Source organism: Solea solea, chromosome 5, assembly GCF_958295425.1.
Source record: "Solea solea chromosome 5, fSolSol10.1, whole genome shotgun sequence".
Classification (NCBI taxonomy): domain Eukaryota; kingdom Metazoa; phylum Chordata; class Actinopteri; order Pleuronectiformes; family Soleidae; genus Solea; species Solea solea.
The window spans coordinates 31,943,580-31,957,761 of NC_081138.1; the positions used below are offsets into that span (position 1 = coordinate 31,943,580).

A 14,182-nucleotide genomic window follows, 5' to 3' on the forward strand; every position below is an offset into this window, starting at 1 on the left:
ATATTTGTTGAATTTCTTCCATTTATTGTCATTTTCAACTCCACTTTTTGATTCACAATTTCATGGTTATATTATCTATTGTGCGGTTATATGACGATAAAGAGCAGATTTGTATGAATTCATGTTTGAATCTGCTGAAACTCTTTGATCCTGGAATGAAAACACAAAGCAGAGGCTTCATTTACTGACTTTATTTAAGGTTTTTGTTTTTTCATCAGATTCATTTCAACTCAACATCAGTGACTTTTTATTGTGATTTAAAAAAAGATGAAAACATTTCTGATGTATTGATGTATTCATGTTTGAATCTGCTGAAACTCTTCGTTTCAACTCAACATCAGTGACTTTGTTTCACTTAAATCTCACATACTTCAAAAAGAACAAATGTTCTCCTCACACAAGATCATCACAAGGTTCAAACACAGAATTTCAAGTCACTGCTCCTGAAAGAACTCACGTTTATTTGAGTTTACACAACTCAGCTGTGACTCCAGGTGAATACGCATAAAAACTAACTCCAGCACAGAGAGGCTCAGTGAACATGGTCTGGACTCTGTGGAGCAGAGTCATGGTGTCAGAGACTCTGTAGAAGGACAGAAGACCTGCTCTGTGGTCCAGGTAAACTCCCACTCTGGAGAACAAACCACCTGAGAGGTCCGTCCAGAAGCAGTTGTGACCAAACTGACACCAGTTTTGGTTACAAAATAAAGCCCAAGATTTGTCATTGTTTCCAAATCTACTTTCATCTAAACCTGAATGTGATCTTGTGATGTCCTTGTACGTCACTGCTACATAAACTGCTCCTCCTGTCCACTCCATCTCCCAGTAACAACGTCCAGTCAGACTCTCTTTGCTCAGGACCTGATAAACATCAGTGAATCTGTGTGTGTGATGAGGATAAGACTGAGCTTTCTTCATAAATCTCACTTTTCTGTTTCCCTCAGATAATAACAGACGTGCGTGTGCTGTGTTTGGATCCAGTGTGATTTCCTGTGAATATCTGAGGAATTCAGCTCTGGTCTTTGGTTCTGGTTCTGTCAGTGAAACCTCAGTCAGAGCCAGTGAGATGTCTGTCCACGTCTCGGTCACGACGTCCTGCAGTTGACCTCTGACCTTTGCCACAGCCACTGTCACGTCCTCAATGTGTCTCAGAGGACGGACGTTGATGGTGTGGATCAGACCTGGGCATTTTACGGCCCGTGGGCCACATACGGCCCTTTGGGCGTCCCTGTCCAGCCCGTGGTCTGTCAGTCATAAACACAGATGAATAAGTATTTATGCTGCGCATGCAATACAACTGTGTTGCTTTTATTTTGAAAAGCCTGACATATGGACGCAAGTATCTGCGTCTGTCTGCACAGCGACAGGGGACGCTAGCCAGTTACACCTGGCAACCTAAAAATGGCGGCCCACGTTAAAAAAAAGAAAAGTTAATTCCGAATTGTGTGTTTTAAACGAGACATAAACTGCTAAATACTTCTTTAAAGGCATCAAAGGTAAAGATCCTGAATGGATCTTTAAGTTCATTTGAGAGGACCTGGAGACCTCTTTGAAAGCATATTGAATGTTTGACATCTCTGACTGATTGTGATGACTGAGACGATGTCCACACCGCGCTCCAGGTCATTCCTCGACGATGTTTAATCAGTCGTATAAGAAATACTTGGCGGTAAAAAACAGGCCTATTGACAGCAGGACGAGGTAGGGGATGGTCGAGAAGGCCAAACACCTGAAGCAGCTGCTCATGTACGTCTGCTCTTTGTCCTCAAACAGGACCTTGATGTTTCTGTAGAGGCAGAGGACAACAGCGGCCTCCACGACTGGGTCTGTGTCCAGCAGCATGTCCTTCACCTTGTCTCCATAGTCCCTCTGCAGCTCCTGGACCACGTCGTTGGACAGCTGCCGGGACTCGCTCAGGTCCGGCAGGTGACCTTTAACGAAACTGAGACCTTTGGTTGTGTGATTCATCAGACGCCTGATGTGGAGGATGTTCTCCTGCCTGGACAGACGCTGGAGAACGCCCGTCCTCTGGAGGACGTAGAAGATTGTGTTTCCGATGAACAGACGCGCCTGCATCTCTGGAGCGTCCAAGCACTGGTTTTCTGTCACCGCCATTTCTCGTCGTTATCCGCTCCGTAGCTCATCTGCGTCTGTGAATTATTATTATTGTGAATGCATGAGTGTGAGGTGAATATGACTCATGTCACTGCAGATAAAAGGAACAGGTGACATCACACCTGAACCTCCGACACAAACTGCATCATCAACGCGCAGCACAAATATTGGACCTGAAGAGTGCGTTTTTACACATAAACACATACAAATATGTGTATATTTCGTGTTTCGATCCACACTCCATACCAGATGGTGGCGGTAATGCACCAAATTGTGTCAACCGCCATAAAACCTCGACAAAGACGTGTTTTGCATCCTCCGGTGCGGTAGGTGGCGTTACGCAGCCTCGAAGACCCGAGAAAAAGGAAGCGGTTCCGGTGTTTAGTAGCGGAATCGTCAGCGTGTGATCTTGTTAGCGTCTCTGTTTTGTTTCGGTACTTGTTCTCGTGTTCTCGTGTTCTCGTCGCCGTCGTCGTCATGGTGAAGTTATCCGCGGAGTTGATCGAACAGGCCGCTCAGTACACGAACCCCGTCCGAGACAGAGAGCTCGATTTACGAGGTAAGTTCTGCCGCCTTCCCGCCGCTGGCTGCTAACGCTAGGCTAACGCTAGCATCCTGCGGCTACAGCACAGCTTACATCCTGCGTTCAAACTTCATATCAATTAACTTCATATTTACTGTCAGTGTTTATGGGAGTGTATTTAAACGTTATGTATTAAAAGCTGATGAATAAACAACAGTTAACACGTATGTATATTATCACATTTGATCGTCTTTGTAAAGATCACTGGCTGAAAAACGTGTTGTTTGTTTGTTTGTTTGTTTGTTTGTTGTTTCCTCGTCATGTCACAGGTTATAAAATACCAGTGCTTGAAAATCTTGGAGCGACTCTGGACCAGTTTGACACGATTGACCTTTCTGACAATGAAGTCCGAAAACTGGACGGTTTCCCTCTGCTCAAAAGACTGAAAACACTGCTGGTGAACAACAACAAGATTTGGTGAGTTCAGATTATTTCTTAATCCTGCTTTAAAAAAACAGGCTGTATATTGATATTTTAAACATTTATCAGTTTGTTCCAGCAACAGAGTTGGTTTATCACGATTCCACACTAACTTTGTTTTTTTTAGGTGCACCAGCACAAAATCTAGGCATCATTGCTTCGCCTTTAACGCCATGAGGTCAACTTTTTATCGTTCTCCATAACTTTCATATAATGTGAATGATCTTTAAACAAGAATAAGGAGTAGAGAAATGCTTGTCATTATTTTGAAGCATGACTATATATAAAAAGAAAGTGTTTAAAGTGCTTCACTGAGCTGAAATGGAACATTTCAAATCTAGAGTATTAGCGCCTGCTGGGAGAGGAGGGGCCACGTTCTCTACACACTGTCACGGCTGTGACAGCGAGGCCTGTGAGTGATCCCAGCAGAGTGACGCGTGCTTTCACCTCACAGTCTCCAAACAACACACAAGTCTCTATGTTTGTCGCCCGCCATTTTTAAATACACACACACACACACACAACTTAGAGCAGTGGACAGAACCGCAGCCAATCAGAGGCAAAGACCCGCCCCCACTCTGTCTCTTATTGGTTTAGACCACGATGTGATCCTACCGTGAGTGTGAGTTGGGTCACAGGAGAACACAGAGACGAAAGAAATTGACATTTTTCATCTGGACAGTGTCGGGTGCGACAGTGCGACCGAGAAAAATTCTTAAAACTCTTGGTCGAATGGAGCCCTGTTTATTCTAGACCTTTATTTAAAAGGCCCAACATAAATTCAGCACCAACCATTTCAGGAGTCACAGCCACTTCATTAAAACCCTCCCGTTTCAAATCCTCAGGTGTAAAAAATAAAAAAGGGCAGAAACAGTCGTTATAAACAGAATAACTCACTTCTATGAACGTCTTCTATTCCATTCAGTCGCATCGGTGAGAATCTGGAGCATTCGCTGCCGACTTTGACAGAACTGGTTCTTACGAGCAACAACATTCAGGAGCTGGTGAGTTTCATCATCCACATGAGGGCCACAGGGGGCGCTGTGCCAATCTCAGCTGACATAGGGTGAACGGTGGAGTCACACCAGGAAAGGTGGAGCAAAATAATTCACCTTTTAAGAAGCTGAATATTTGTCAATGCCAGTGTTTTGTGCCTCCACATGTGCAGGGGGACCTGGATCCTCTGGCCTCAGTGAAGACGCTGACGCTCCTCAGGTTTGAATCATCACGACTTTAAAACGCTCTGCTTTATTGTCACCGTACGTGTTTGTGATTGTAACTGAACTTTCAGCTTGTTGAGGAATCCAGTGACCAACAAGAAGCATTACAGGCTCTATGTCATCAACAAAATCCCACAGATCCGTGTGCTGGACTTTCAGAAGGTGAAGCTAAAGGTAAGAGTTCCAGGTTCAAGTCGAAGGTGACACAGTTTCTGTTGCTGCTCAGCGTTCAGAAAGAGTTTTGGTGAATTGTGTGTTTTTCCCTGCAGGGCCTTGTTTTTCCGCCCCTGACGCTCTGGCTCTGTTATTAACCAGGCTTTTTGTCATTCACTTTGATTGTGTGATATCGTCATAGGAACGCCAGGAGGCGGAGAAAATGTTCAAAGGCAAACGAGGTGCTCAACTTGCAAAGGATATTGCCAAGCGAACAAAGACGTAAGATAAAAGTCCACGTCAGACAGCAGCTCCTCAGAATCTCTGGATCCTGGCTGATGGAGAGGAAATGATGAGACAAAGGCTGTAAATGAACAAACACACCATCGAAAACATCTTAGTCTCTTTGCTTTAGCACATTCACTTCAAAACTCAGAATCCATTCATCCGTTAGTTCTTTTCTTCATTCATCTTCTTCAGTTTGCTCCAGAAATTTTTTTTTGTCAAACCTGGAAATTAGGTTCTCAAACATCTTGTTTTGATTCAGTTTATAATTGTAAAGTTTATAAAGTTTATAATACAAATGAAAAAGAAAAGTACAGACACGTGACTTTTGCACGCTAGCATGCTAACACATGAACGTGCATCTTAAGTAGCACACTACAGCACTGTCTGTTTTGGGGGCGGAGCTTTGACAAAAGGGGCTGGGGTTATGGTTAGGCTCTGTCAAATTTACAGATTGTAGCTTTAGGCCACACCCACTCAAAAGTTCCCCCATAAACACGGCATGGTACAGTAAAGCGCTGTAGTACACATGCCAGGACTGTGAGTGGCGCTGTGACGCGTACGTTTGTAACGGTTTACGTCGGTTTCGTGTGCGTTTAGCGACGTCTTTTTACCCTGTCGCTCTCTCTTCACCAAACAGCAGTTTTTTTTTTTGAATGGATGTGTTGAAGCTCAGAGTCTGAAGAAGTAAACTTAATAAAAAAAACTCCACAAATGTCTGATTTGAACCTTGAGCCTGAAGTCGTGCCCTGAGGCCAGGAGCTGCTCAGGACTGCTGTCTCTGGACTAACTACACTAAGAAAAGACACTACACTTGAGAAGCTTGGTCAGAGAAGCCGCAGTCGCTTCACGTGTTTCTAACGTACGTGTTTTTCCTCGCAGGTTCACGCCCGGAGCAGCAGCGCAGCTTGAGAAGAAGAAGACGGGGCCGTCTCAAGCCGACGTGGAAGCCGTCAAGGTCGACTTTAAAACCGTTAACATTAGAACATTTCAAATCTCAATTATTCTCCACTTGTACAAAAAAGGTCAACTTTAATTTCATTTTCCCTCTGAAACATGAATATTATCTCAGGACCAGAGTTCACGCCCATGTGCTCGTTCACGCCCATGTGCTCGTTCACATGACGACGACACTGTCGTTTTGGTTGTTTACCCACAATGCCCCGCGCTGTAGTCCACTTCTTGCATGTGGTTCATGTGAAGCAGGAGAAAACCAGTTTTTTTGTGTAGAGCGTCTGCGTCGCGAGCTGATACCAGTTGATTCTCGTCCACGTGTCAAAGGTCACTGGTGAATGACAGAGGTCAGAGGTCAGAGTGGATACGCAGCACAGAAAAGAAAAGATCCCGCGTTGACTGAACCACATCTCGGACAGAACCCAAAGCCCCGCGTGCTCCTGTAACGTTGTTTACCACGAACCACGAGAGACGCGGGGACAACCCGGATCATTTAGACGTCGTGTTGTTTTATTGTTGGAGAAATGAAACCAGAATCTTCAGTGAAGTCTTTACAAACCTGACCGTAAAGACGCAGCGCCCCCTTGTGGCCTAAAATAAACCACCATGACTGTGTCTGTCAAATGAAATGTAAAAATGTCGTTTGATCATGTGACTTGTGTTTGTGTGTGAAGGGAACTTTGGTCACATGATGTTTTTTCCAGATAAATAAAGTGTTCCATGTTTGTGTCACAGATGGCCATCGCCAACGCGTCGTCTCTGGCCGAGGTGGAGAGGCTGAGGGGGATGCTGCAGGCCGGTCAGATCCCAGGCCGAGACCTCAGACCAGGTCTGTTTTTGAACCCTGTGATCGTCATGTCGTCACAGACGCGTGTACTTGTCATTACTGCAACTCCAAGAGTGTTTGTGATAGCGAGAAAATTCTCAGAAACTCCGTTCAACTCAAGTTTAATCTCAGCATTCTGACGTAAATCTCAATTTATCTCGGGAGTCTGACTTTAACTTTAATCTCAGGATTCTGACTTTAATCTGAGGATTCTGACTTTAATCTCAGTTTAATCTCAGGATTCATGCTGTGTTTTTTGTCTTGTGTACATTTCTACAGTTTGACTAATATTAATTATAAATATATGTTTGTGATGTCAGGTGCTGGGATGGAGGAGGAGGAGGAGGAGGAGGAAGAAGAGCAGGAAGAGCAGCAGGAGGAGGAGCAGGAGCAGGAGCAGGGTGAACAGATGGAGACTCACATGGGAGGAGGAGTTGGTGAGAACATGAATGAGGGAGATGAAGATGAAGACATGGATGAAGAGCCTCATGTCAACGGCTCCTGATTGGCCCTGGAAACATTTCATGTGTTTTCTGTCGTCATCGTTTTTTGTTGATTTTGTTAAACAGTTTTTTTTTTTATTTTGTAAAATGTCATTAAACAGATTTTGAATATTATTGATACACAATCTTTTTCTTTTTTTCTTTATATGGGGGGTGTGGTCAAATCTTAAACCAGATTTCTACAGTCTTGAGGCCTATACATAAACAGAATGATTCAACTAGTTATTGTTCTGTCTGCAGAGACATTTTATTTATATATATATATATATATATATATATATATATATATATATATATATATATATATATATCAGTATATGATATGTGTGTATGTATATATATATCTATGTATATATATGTATGTATGTATATAGTGTTTTCAATCAAAATAATGTAAAATGGTTAGAATACAATAGAGATACAATAAATCAGAATGATTTTAAGTTTATTTTTCATTTATGAATAATCATTAACATGTGAACAGCGTTAAACACACTTCCAATCAAATGCTTTCACTATTTGTCTCCTAATGTGAACAAAAGAGGAAGAGGCGTCATGTTCCACTGCTCCTGCAGGGGGCGTCAGCGTGCGAACCGCCGCTTAACACGTGACAGAAGAAGAAGAAAGTGGGCGAGTTCAAAGACAACACGTCACCTGTTTGTGATCGTCTGTCAAAGATGGCGGACACGTCTGCGCGGATCACTCACAGCTAACCAAAGAAACCAGCTCGTTTACCGCGTTAACCAGGTCAACCAGGACTGTTCGCTGCCGTTGTGTGACGTCATGGACGGAGATGACGGAGTAGAGATCACTGATGACGACACTTATCAGGTGGAAACAAACCCGCCGAAGAACCAGGACCTGAGCTCGCTGAGCATGATGGGTAAACTTCTACACCACGACACTCACTCACTCACTCACTAACTGTCATTGTGTTTAACCGCCGTCTGGTTATTTCTTAACTAGTCTGGTTAGTTACTGTTAGCTTCAGTAGGCTAGTTAGCACGGTTAAACGGCGACAGCTTCTTCTTCTTGGTTTTTTTTGCTCTTCCGCCGCGAAACTCGTCGTCCCGCAGTTTTGAGAAAAACCCGCAAACATCCTGTTTCACTATCTGAACGTGCGCTTCGGTCGGGATTAGTGTGATATGACTTTTGTAAGCGTTTCGAGTAACCATGGCGACACAAAACTGCGAAGAATGTCCACGTACACATGAATGGGAAACGATCAGAACCCGTCACACTTTAACGTAGTGACGTGGTTGAAACTTTAAACGCATCACAAGACTTGAAACTTAAGTCAAAGTTTTGATACATTTCACGGTTTTTAAACAATCGTAGTGTAAGTTTTGTACCTTTTTGAACGGTTTCAGATTTTATAATGTCCTACAGTGATGATGTCACTCACACTCAAGCTGAGGTCCATGGAAATAATGACAAACTTCTCCTGCTCACACAAACACGGTGCTATGGTTGTCGTCTAACCCTGTGTGTTAAAATCACACATAAAAGTGTCGTCTTGTGAAATCCTGTCACTAACATTGTTACATTGATCTCGTGTTGACATGTTTGTTGTATGACGATCTCGTGTTGACGTGTATGATGAACTTGTGTTTGTTGTATGACGACCTCGTGTTGACGTGTTTGTTGTATGACGATCTCGTGTTGACGTGTATGATGAACTTGTGTTTGTTGTATGACGATCTCATGTTGACGTGTTTGTTGTATGACGATCTCGTGCTGACGTGTTGACGTGTTTGTTGTATGACGATCTCATGTTGACGTTTTTGTTGTATGACGATCTCATGTTGACGTGTTTGTTGTATGACGATCTCATGTTGACGTGTTGACGTGTTTGTTGTATGACGATCTCGTGTTGACGTTTTTGTTGTATGACGATCTCGTGTTGACGTGTATGATGAACTTGTGTTTGTTGTATGACGATCTCATGTTGACGGGTTGACGTGTTTGTTGTATGACGATCTCGTGTTGACGTGTTTGTTGTATGACGATCTCCTGTTGACGTGTTTGTTGTATGACGATCTCGTGTTGACGTGTTTGTTGTATGACGATCTCCTGTTGACGTGTTTGTTGTATGACGATCTCCTGTTGACGTGTTTGTTGTATGACGATCTCCTGTTGACGTGTTTGTTGTATGACGATCTCCTGTTGACATGTTTGTTGTATGACGATCTCCTGTTGACGTGTTTGTTGTATGACGATCTCCTGTTGACGTGTTTGTTGTATGACGATCTCCTGTTGACATGTTTGTTGTATGACGATCTCCTGTTGACGTGTTTGTTGTATGACGATCTCCTGTTGACGTGTTTGTTGTATGACGATCTCCTGTTGACATGTTTGTTGTATGACGATCTCGTGTTGACGTGTATGATGATCTCGTGTTGACGTGTATGATGATCTCGTGTTGACGTTTTTGTTGTATGACGATCTCGTGTTGACGTGTTTGTTGTATGACGATCTCCTGTTGACATGTTTGTTGTATGACGATCTCGTGTTGACGTGTTTGTTGTATGACGATCTCCTGTTGACATGTTTGTTGTATGACGATCTCCTGTTGACGTGTTTGTTGTATGACGATCTCCTGTTGACGTGTTTGTTGTATGACGATCTCCTGTTGACATGTTTGTTGTATGACGATCTCCTGTTGACGTGTTTGTTGTATGACGATCTCCTGTTGACGTGTTTGTTGTATGACGATCTCCTGTTGACATGTTTGTTGTATGACGATCTCCTGTTGACGTGTTTGTTGTATGACGATCTCCTGTTGACGTGTTTGTTGTATGACGATCTCCTGTTGACATGTTTGTTGTATGACGATCTCCTGTTGACGTGTTTGTTGTATGACGATCTCCTGTTGACGTGTTTGTTGTATGACGATCTCCTGTTGACGTGTTTGTTGTATGACGATCTCGCAGCAGGTGAGATTCTGTCTCAGTACGGCTGGTTCCTGCTGCTCGGCTCTGCGCTGCTTTACCTGCTCGTCCAGTACCTGAGCAAGAAGAGATCCAGCCAGGCTCACCGCAGCGCCACCGCGCTGACCCCGCAGGGTGAGTAATAATATAAACCTAATCACAGTTTAATGAAACTAATGTAATGGCTTTAAAGAGATAGTTGAGAGTAAGTGAGATAAAGACGTGATCATGTGACGCAGAGATTTTATGACATGAGTCTTTTTCTCGTGTCTTTATAAATGACGATGATGTGCGTGTGCGTGTGCGTGTGCGTGTAGATGCTGCTGTTGTGGAAAGACGACATGAGGCCATGGAAGCTGCTCGCAGAAAGATGCAGGAGGAGCTGGACGCCAAGGCGGCCATTTTTAAAGAGAAACAGAGACAGGTACAGTGACTGTGTGTGTGTGTGTGTGTGTGTGTGTGTGTGCGTGTGTGTGTGTGTGCGTGTGTGTGTCAGAGCTGAACTCTGAACTCTCATCAACAGCAGGAAGAAGAGAAGCGGCAGCAGAAGATTGAGGTGTGGGAGAATCTTCAGCTCGGGAAAAGTAATAAAGGAGCTGCCAAACTTTCTCAGGTGAGTTTCTCAATGAAAATATGAGACAGATCATGTGACGTTACACATCGTTATTGTTCAAACGTGAAAATTACTAACTGTTTCTGCTGCAAGTAGAACTGTAATAAGGCACTTTGAACTGTAGAGGGCAGCATTACACCCATGAACAGCCTGATGGAAATCATTATTATTATATTATTATTATTATATTATTATTATTAGTAGTAGTAGTAGTAGTAGTAGTAGTAGTATCATTATTAGAAGAAGAACGTCAGGAATGAGCCTGATATGATCCAGAGTATCAGAACACCTCTAGGGGGCGCCAATGTGGATGATCCACACTTGATTCAGCAGAGGTTTTTCTCTCTGAAACAAACCTTCACTAAGAGTCAAGTCAATGATTAAACTGGTGTGGATTCAAACCAGCAACCCTCCCGTCCTCAGAGACTGAGAGTGAGTGAGTTTATGTGTTTGTTTACAGAAGAGTGAAGATGTGACTTCATCATCATCATCATCGTCATCATCATCATCATCATCAGTGAAACCAAAGACAGAGAAGAGGCCGCTCCGCAGCACAGGTATCATCCTGTTTCTGACCTTTGACCCTGGATATTAGATCTGTGTGTGTTTGATAATCAGCACATTTATTCTATTTATGTGTGTGTGTGTGTGTGTGTCTCTATGTGTGTGTGTCTGTGTCTGTGTCTGTGTCTGTGTGTGTGTGTGTGTGTGTGTGTGTGTGTTTGTCTGTGTGTGTGTGTGTGTCTGTGTGTGTGTGTCTGTGTGTGTGTGTTTCTGTGTGTCTGTGTCTGTGTGTGTGTGTGTGTGTGTGTCTCAGACTACAACCCTCTGACTGGAGAGGGAGGAGCTTCTTGCTCGTGGAGACCCGGCAGGAGAGGACCATCATCTGGTGGATGAGGTTAAAGAAGGTCAGAGGTGCTGGGTCTGTGTGTGACCTTTGACCTCTGACCTTCTCATTGTGCACACGTGACTGACTGAAATAAGCCGACGACGTCGCCTGCTCTTCTTATAAGAACCTTTTTTTTCACATTTACTTTTTCCCTCGTAAAAACGTTGAATTATGCCTTTAAAGTTTCACTGAGGGGCGGAGTTAAAGCTTTTCATGACGTCATTCCTGTCAACGGTGCGCCACCTGCAGGTGTGACTGATGAATTTCACAGTCTGTGTGCTTCCTTATCTGTTCTAACACCAGCAGCTTTAGCTGGAGGGGCGGGGCTATGTCATACGATGACATCATAGGATGTCAGTTACAGAGGGTATATGTATTCATCATTAACACAATCTAAATAAAAATAATTTGGGTAAAATCTCTCGTGATTTTTCTGACGTTTAAATAATGACATATTTATTTGTTAAATGTTTTTAATTTTCCTTGTTTTTATTTGTTTGAATGTGAAACGCTGCTGTGCGTGCGCGTGTGTGTGCGCGTGCGTGTGTGTGTGTGTGTGTGTGCGCGTGTGTGTGCGCGCGTGTGTGTGTGCGTGCGTGCGTGTGTGTGCGTGCGTGCGTGTGTGTGCGTGCGCGTGTGTGTGTGTGCGCGTGTGTGTGTGTGTGTGTGTGTGTCTTCAGGCCTTTCACGTTCTCCTTGTTGATCAGAGACAGAAACAAACCTGCTGCTCATTTAACCGTTCAAATCTATTCTGACACAATCAAACTGGGATTTATTTTATTTTGCCTCAAACCACAAAACAACCTCTGATGTGAAATAATAAAATCTTAGAGGAAGATTAGATTTTTAACTCCACACACACACACTCATGCACGTCATTTCTATGGAAGCCTGTTTGAATAAAAACAAGAACAAGCTGATGTTTCTTCTCTGGTCCTCGTGTCTTTAAAGAGCTTTTTAAGGGTAAGGCTCGATTTTAGAGTTAAGGTTAGTTTAAGGGTTAAGTTAAGGGGATAGGAAATAATAAAAGTTAGCAAAGCAAAAAAGAGTGTGTGTGTGTGTGTGTGTGTGTGTGTGTGAGAGAGAGAGAGTGTGAGGACATGTCTGCTCCTCTGGTTCTGCCTTACAATGGCTGTTTCTCAATATCCATACTTGTGTGTACTTGTGTACTCCCGTACTTGGCAAGTATATACTCCCAGCGTACTTCTCAAGTATATACTTCCCAAGTAAGCAAGTACATACTTGCTTACTTGAGTATTGAGAAACGGCCAATGACCGTTTATGAGTAAAGACCTGGTTAAAGGTCAAAGGTCAGGACAGACAAGCGGCGACAAAGACAAACCCACCTGTAACACACACACACACACACTCCTGTGAGAACGGACGATCACTTCACGGCTTTGTTTTCTTTGTGACCTCTGACCTTTCACCTCTCACTTCCTCCTTCATCTTCCTCTCAGGTTGTTGTTAAAAGGTTATAAAAATGACAGCTGTGTTTTTTTCACATCACTGGTTTTCTCTGTGGACTTTGGTGTGGGAGAGTGAACACACACATTTTATCCACTTAACGAAAGACTTAACAAAACCTGCGTCAGTTTAAGTCTCTGATGTCTACGTCACATGATCGCGTCTTTATCTGCGTCACATGATCGCGTCTTTATCTGCGTCACATGATCGCGTCTTTATCTGCGTCACATGATCGCGTCTTTATCTGCGTCACATGATCGCGTCTTTATCTACGTCAGAAAGGATTTTCTGAAATGAGGCAGAAACTCATTTCTGAGGAACTGGTTAATTTGAACAATGAGGCGAAGACCACGTGGGGGCGCTAGAAACTAAAGAGCAGGTTAAGAGGCGTGCTGCGTTTACTGACACTTTTTGTTGTCATGTTAATGTGGCTTTCAGCAAAAGCAGTTAGTGAAGAGACTAAATTCTTATAAACTGACGTCTTTGAATTGTTTAAATTTGACATTTTCAGACTTTTTTTTCTCTCAACATAATGATGATAAACGTTGAGAACAATATTGACATGGATTCTACTCAATGATTATTGTCAGAGATTAAACCTTACAAACACAGATTTACACTGAAAACATAAAACATTATCATTTACAGTGTCACAGACTACAGGTAAAGGCAATAAATATAATACACATGCTTTTCCACATCTGTGAATGTAGAATATAGAAAGATAAAGGCTATTAACTTGATAGAAAAGAAAATAAACTAAACAGTATTAACATTAATCACCAGAATATGTACAGTATGAGATTAATATTTACAGTGTAATCAGGATTACACTTGAGATCCATGTTCACTAAAACACAAGTTTACAGTAAAAGATATTTTTATACTAAAACAGATTTGTACTGAAATAAACGACTGATTTTCATCAAAACACAGATTTACACTAAAATAAAACAGTTTTACAGTAAAAGACAGTTTAATACTAAAACAGATTTACATCGAAAATACAAGGCAGGGTTACACTAAAACAATAACGTAGTTTTTTACTTCAACATTAAAGCATATTTACAGTAAAATAAACAGTAAAAACAAAAAGAGGGGACATTTCCCACAGCACATGAACGCAGCAGCGTTAGCTCCAATGGCTCGCGCGGATCGACGCGGCAGCCAATCAAGCGCGTCTACGGAAATTCCGTTGGGTCAAACCACCGTTAAAGCCTGTTC

The 14,182-nt window shown here is 42.8% G+C and overlaps 2 protein-coding genes across 3 annotated transcripts; both read left to right on the forward strand.

The window, feature by feature from the left end:
• Positions 1–2,454: 2,454 nt before the first annotated feature.
• snrpa1 (small nuclear ribonucleoprotein polypeptide A') lies at positions 2,455–7,173 on the forward strand. Its single transcript, XM_058629908.1, has 9 exons — positions 2,455–2,674; positions 2,968–3,115; positions 4,044–4,122; positions 4,287–4,333; positions 4,410–4,512; positions 4,694–4,773; positions 5,659–5,734; positions 6,466–6,559; positions 6,877–7,173. Exons 1-9 carry the CDS (start codon positions 2,593–2,595, stop codon positions 7,059–7,061), a joined length of 894 nt encoding a protein of 297 aa, XP_058485891.1. The 5' UTR covers positions 2,455–2,592; the 3' UTR covers positions 7,062–7,173.
• Positions 7,174–7,706: 533 nt separating this feature from the next.
• Positions 7,707–11,909, forward strand: selenos (selenoprotein S). 2 transcript variants are annotated; one of them, XM_058628581.1, is made up of 6 exons: positions 7,707–7,942; positions 9,993–10,124; positions 10,307–10,413; positions 10,513–10,602; positions 11,063–11,159; positions 11,420–11,909. In XM_058628581.1, the coding sequence occupies exons 1-6, from the start codon at positions 7,843–7,845 to the stop codon at positions 11,497–11,499; spliced, it is 606 nt and encodes a 201-aa protein (XP_058484564.1). In that variant the 5' UTR covers positions 7,707–7,842; the 3' UTR covers positions 11,500–11,909. The 2 variants fall into 2 exon arrangements, with proteins under 2 accessions (XP_058484564.1, XP_058484565.1); XM_058628582.1 differs by having other exon boundaries at positions 11,066–11,159.
• Positions 11,910–14,182: the final 2,273 nt, after the last annotated feature.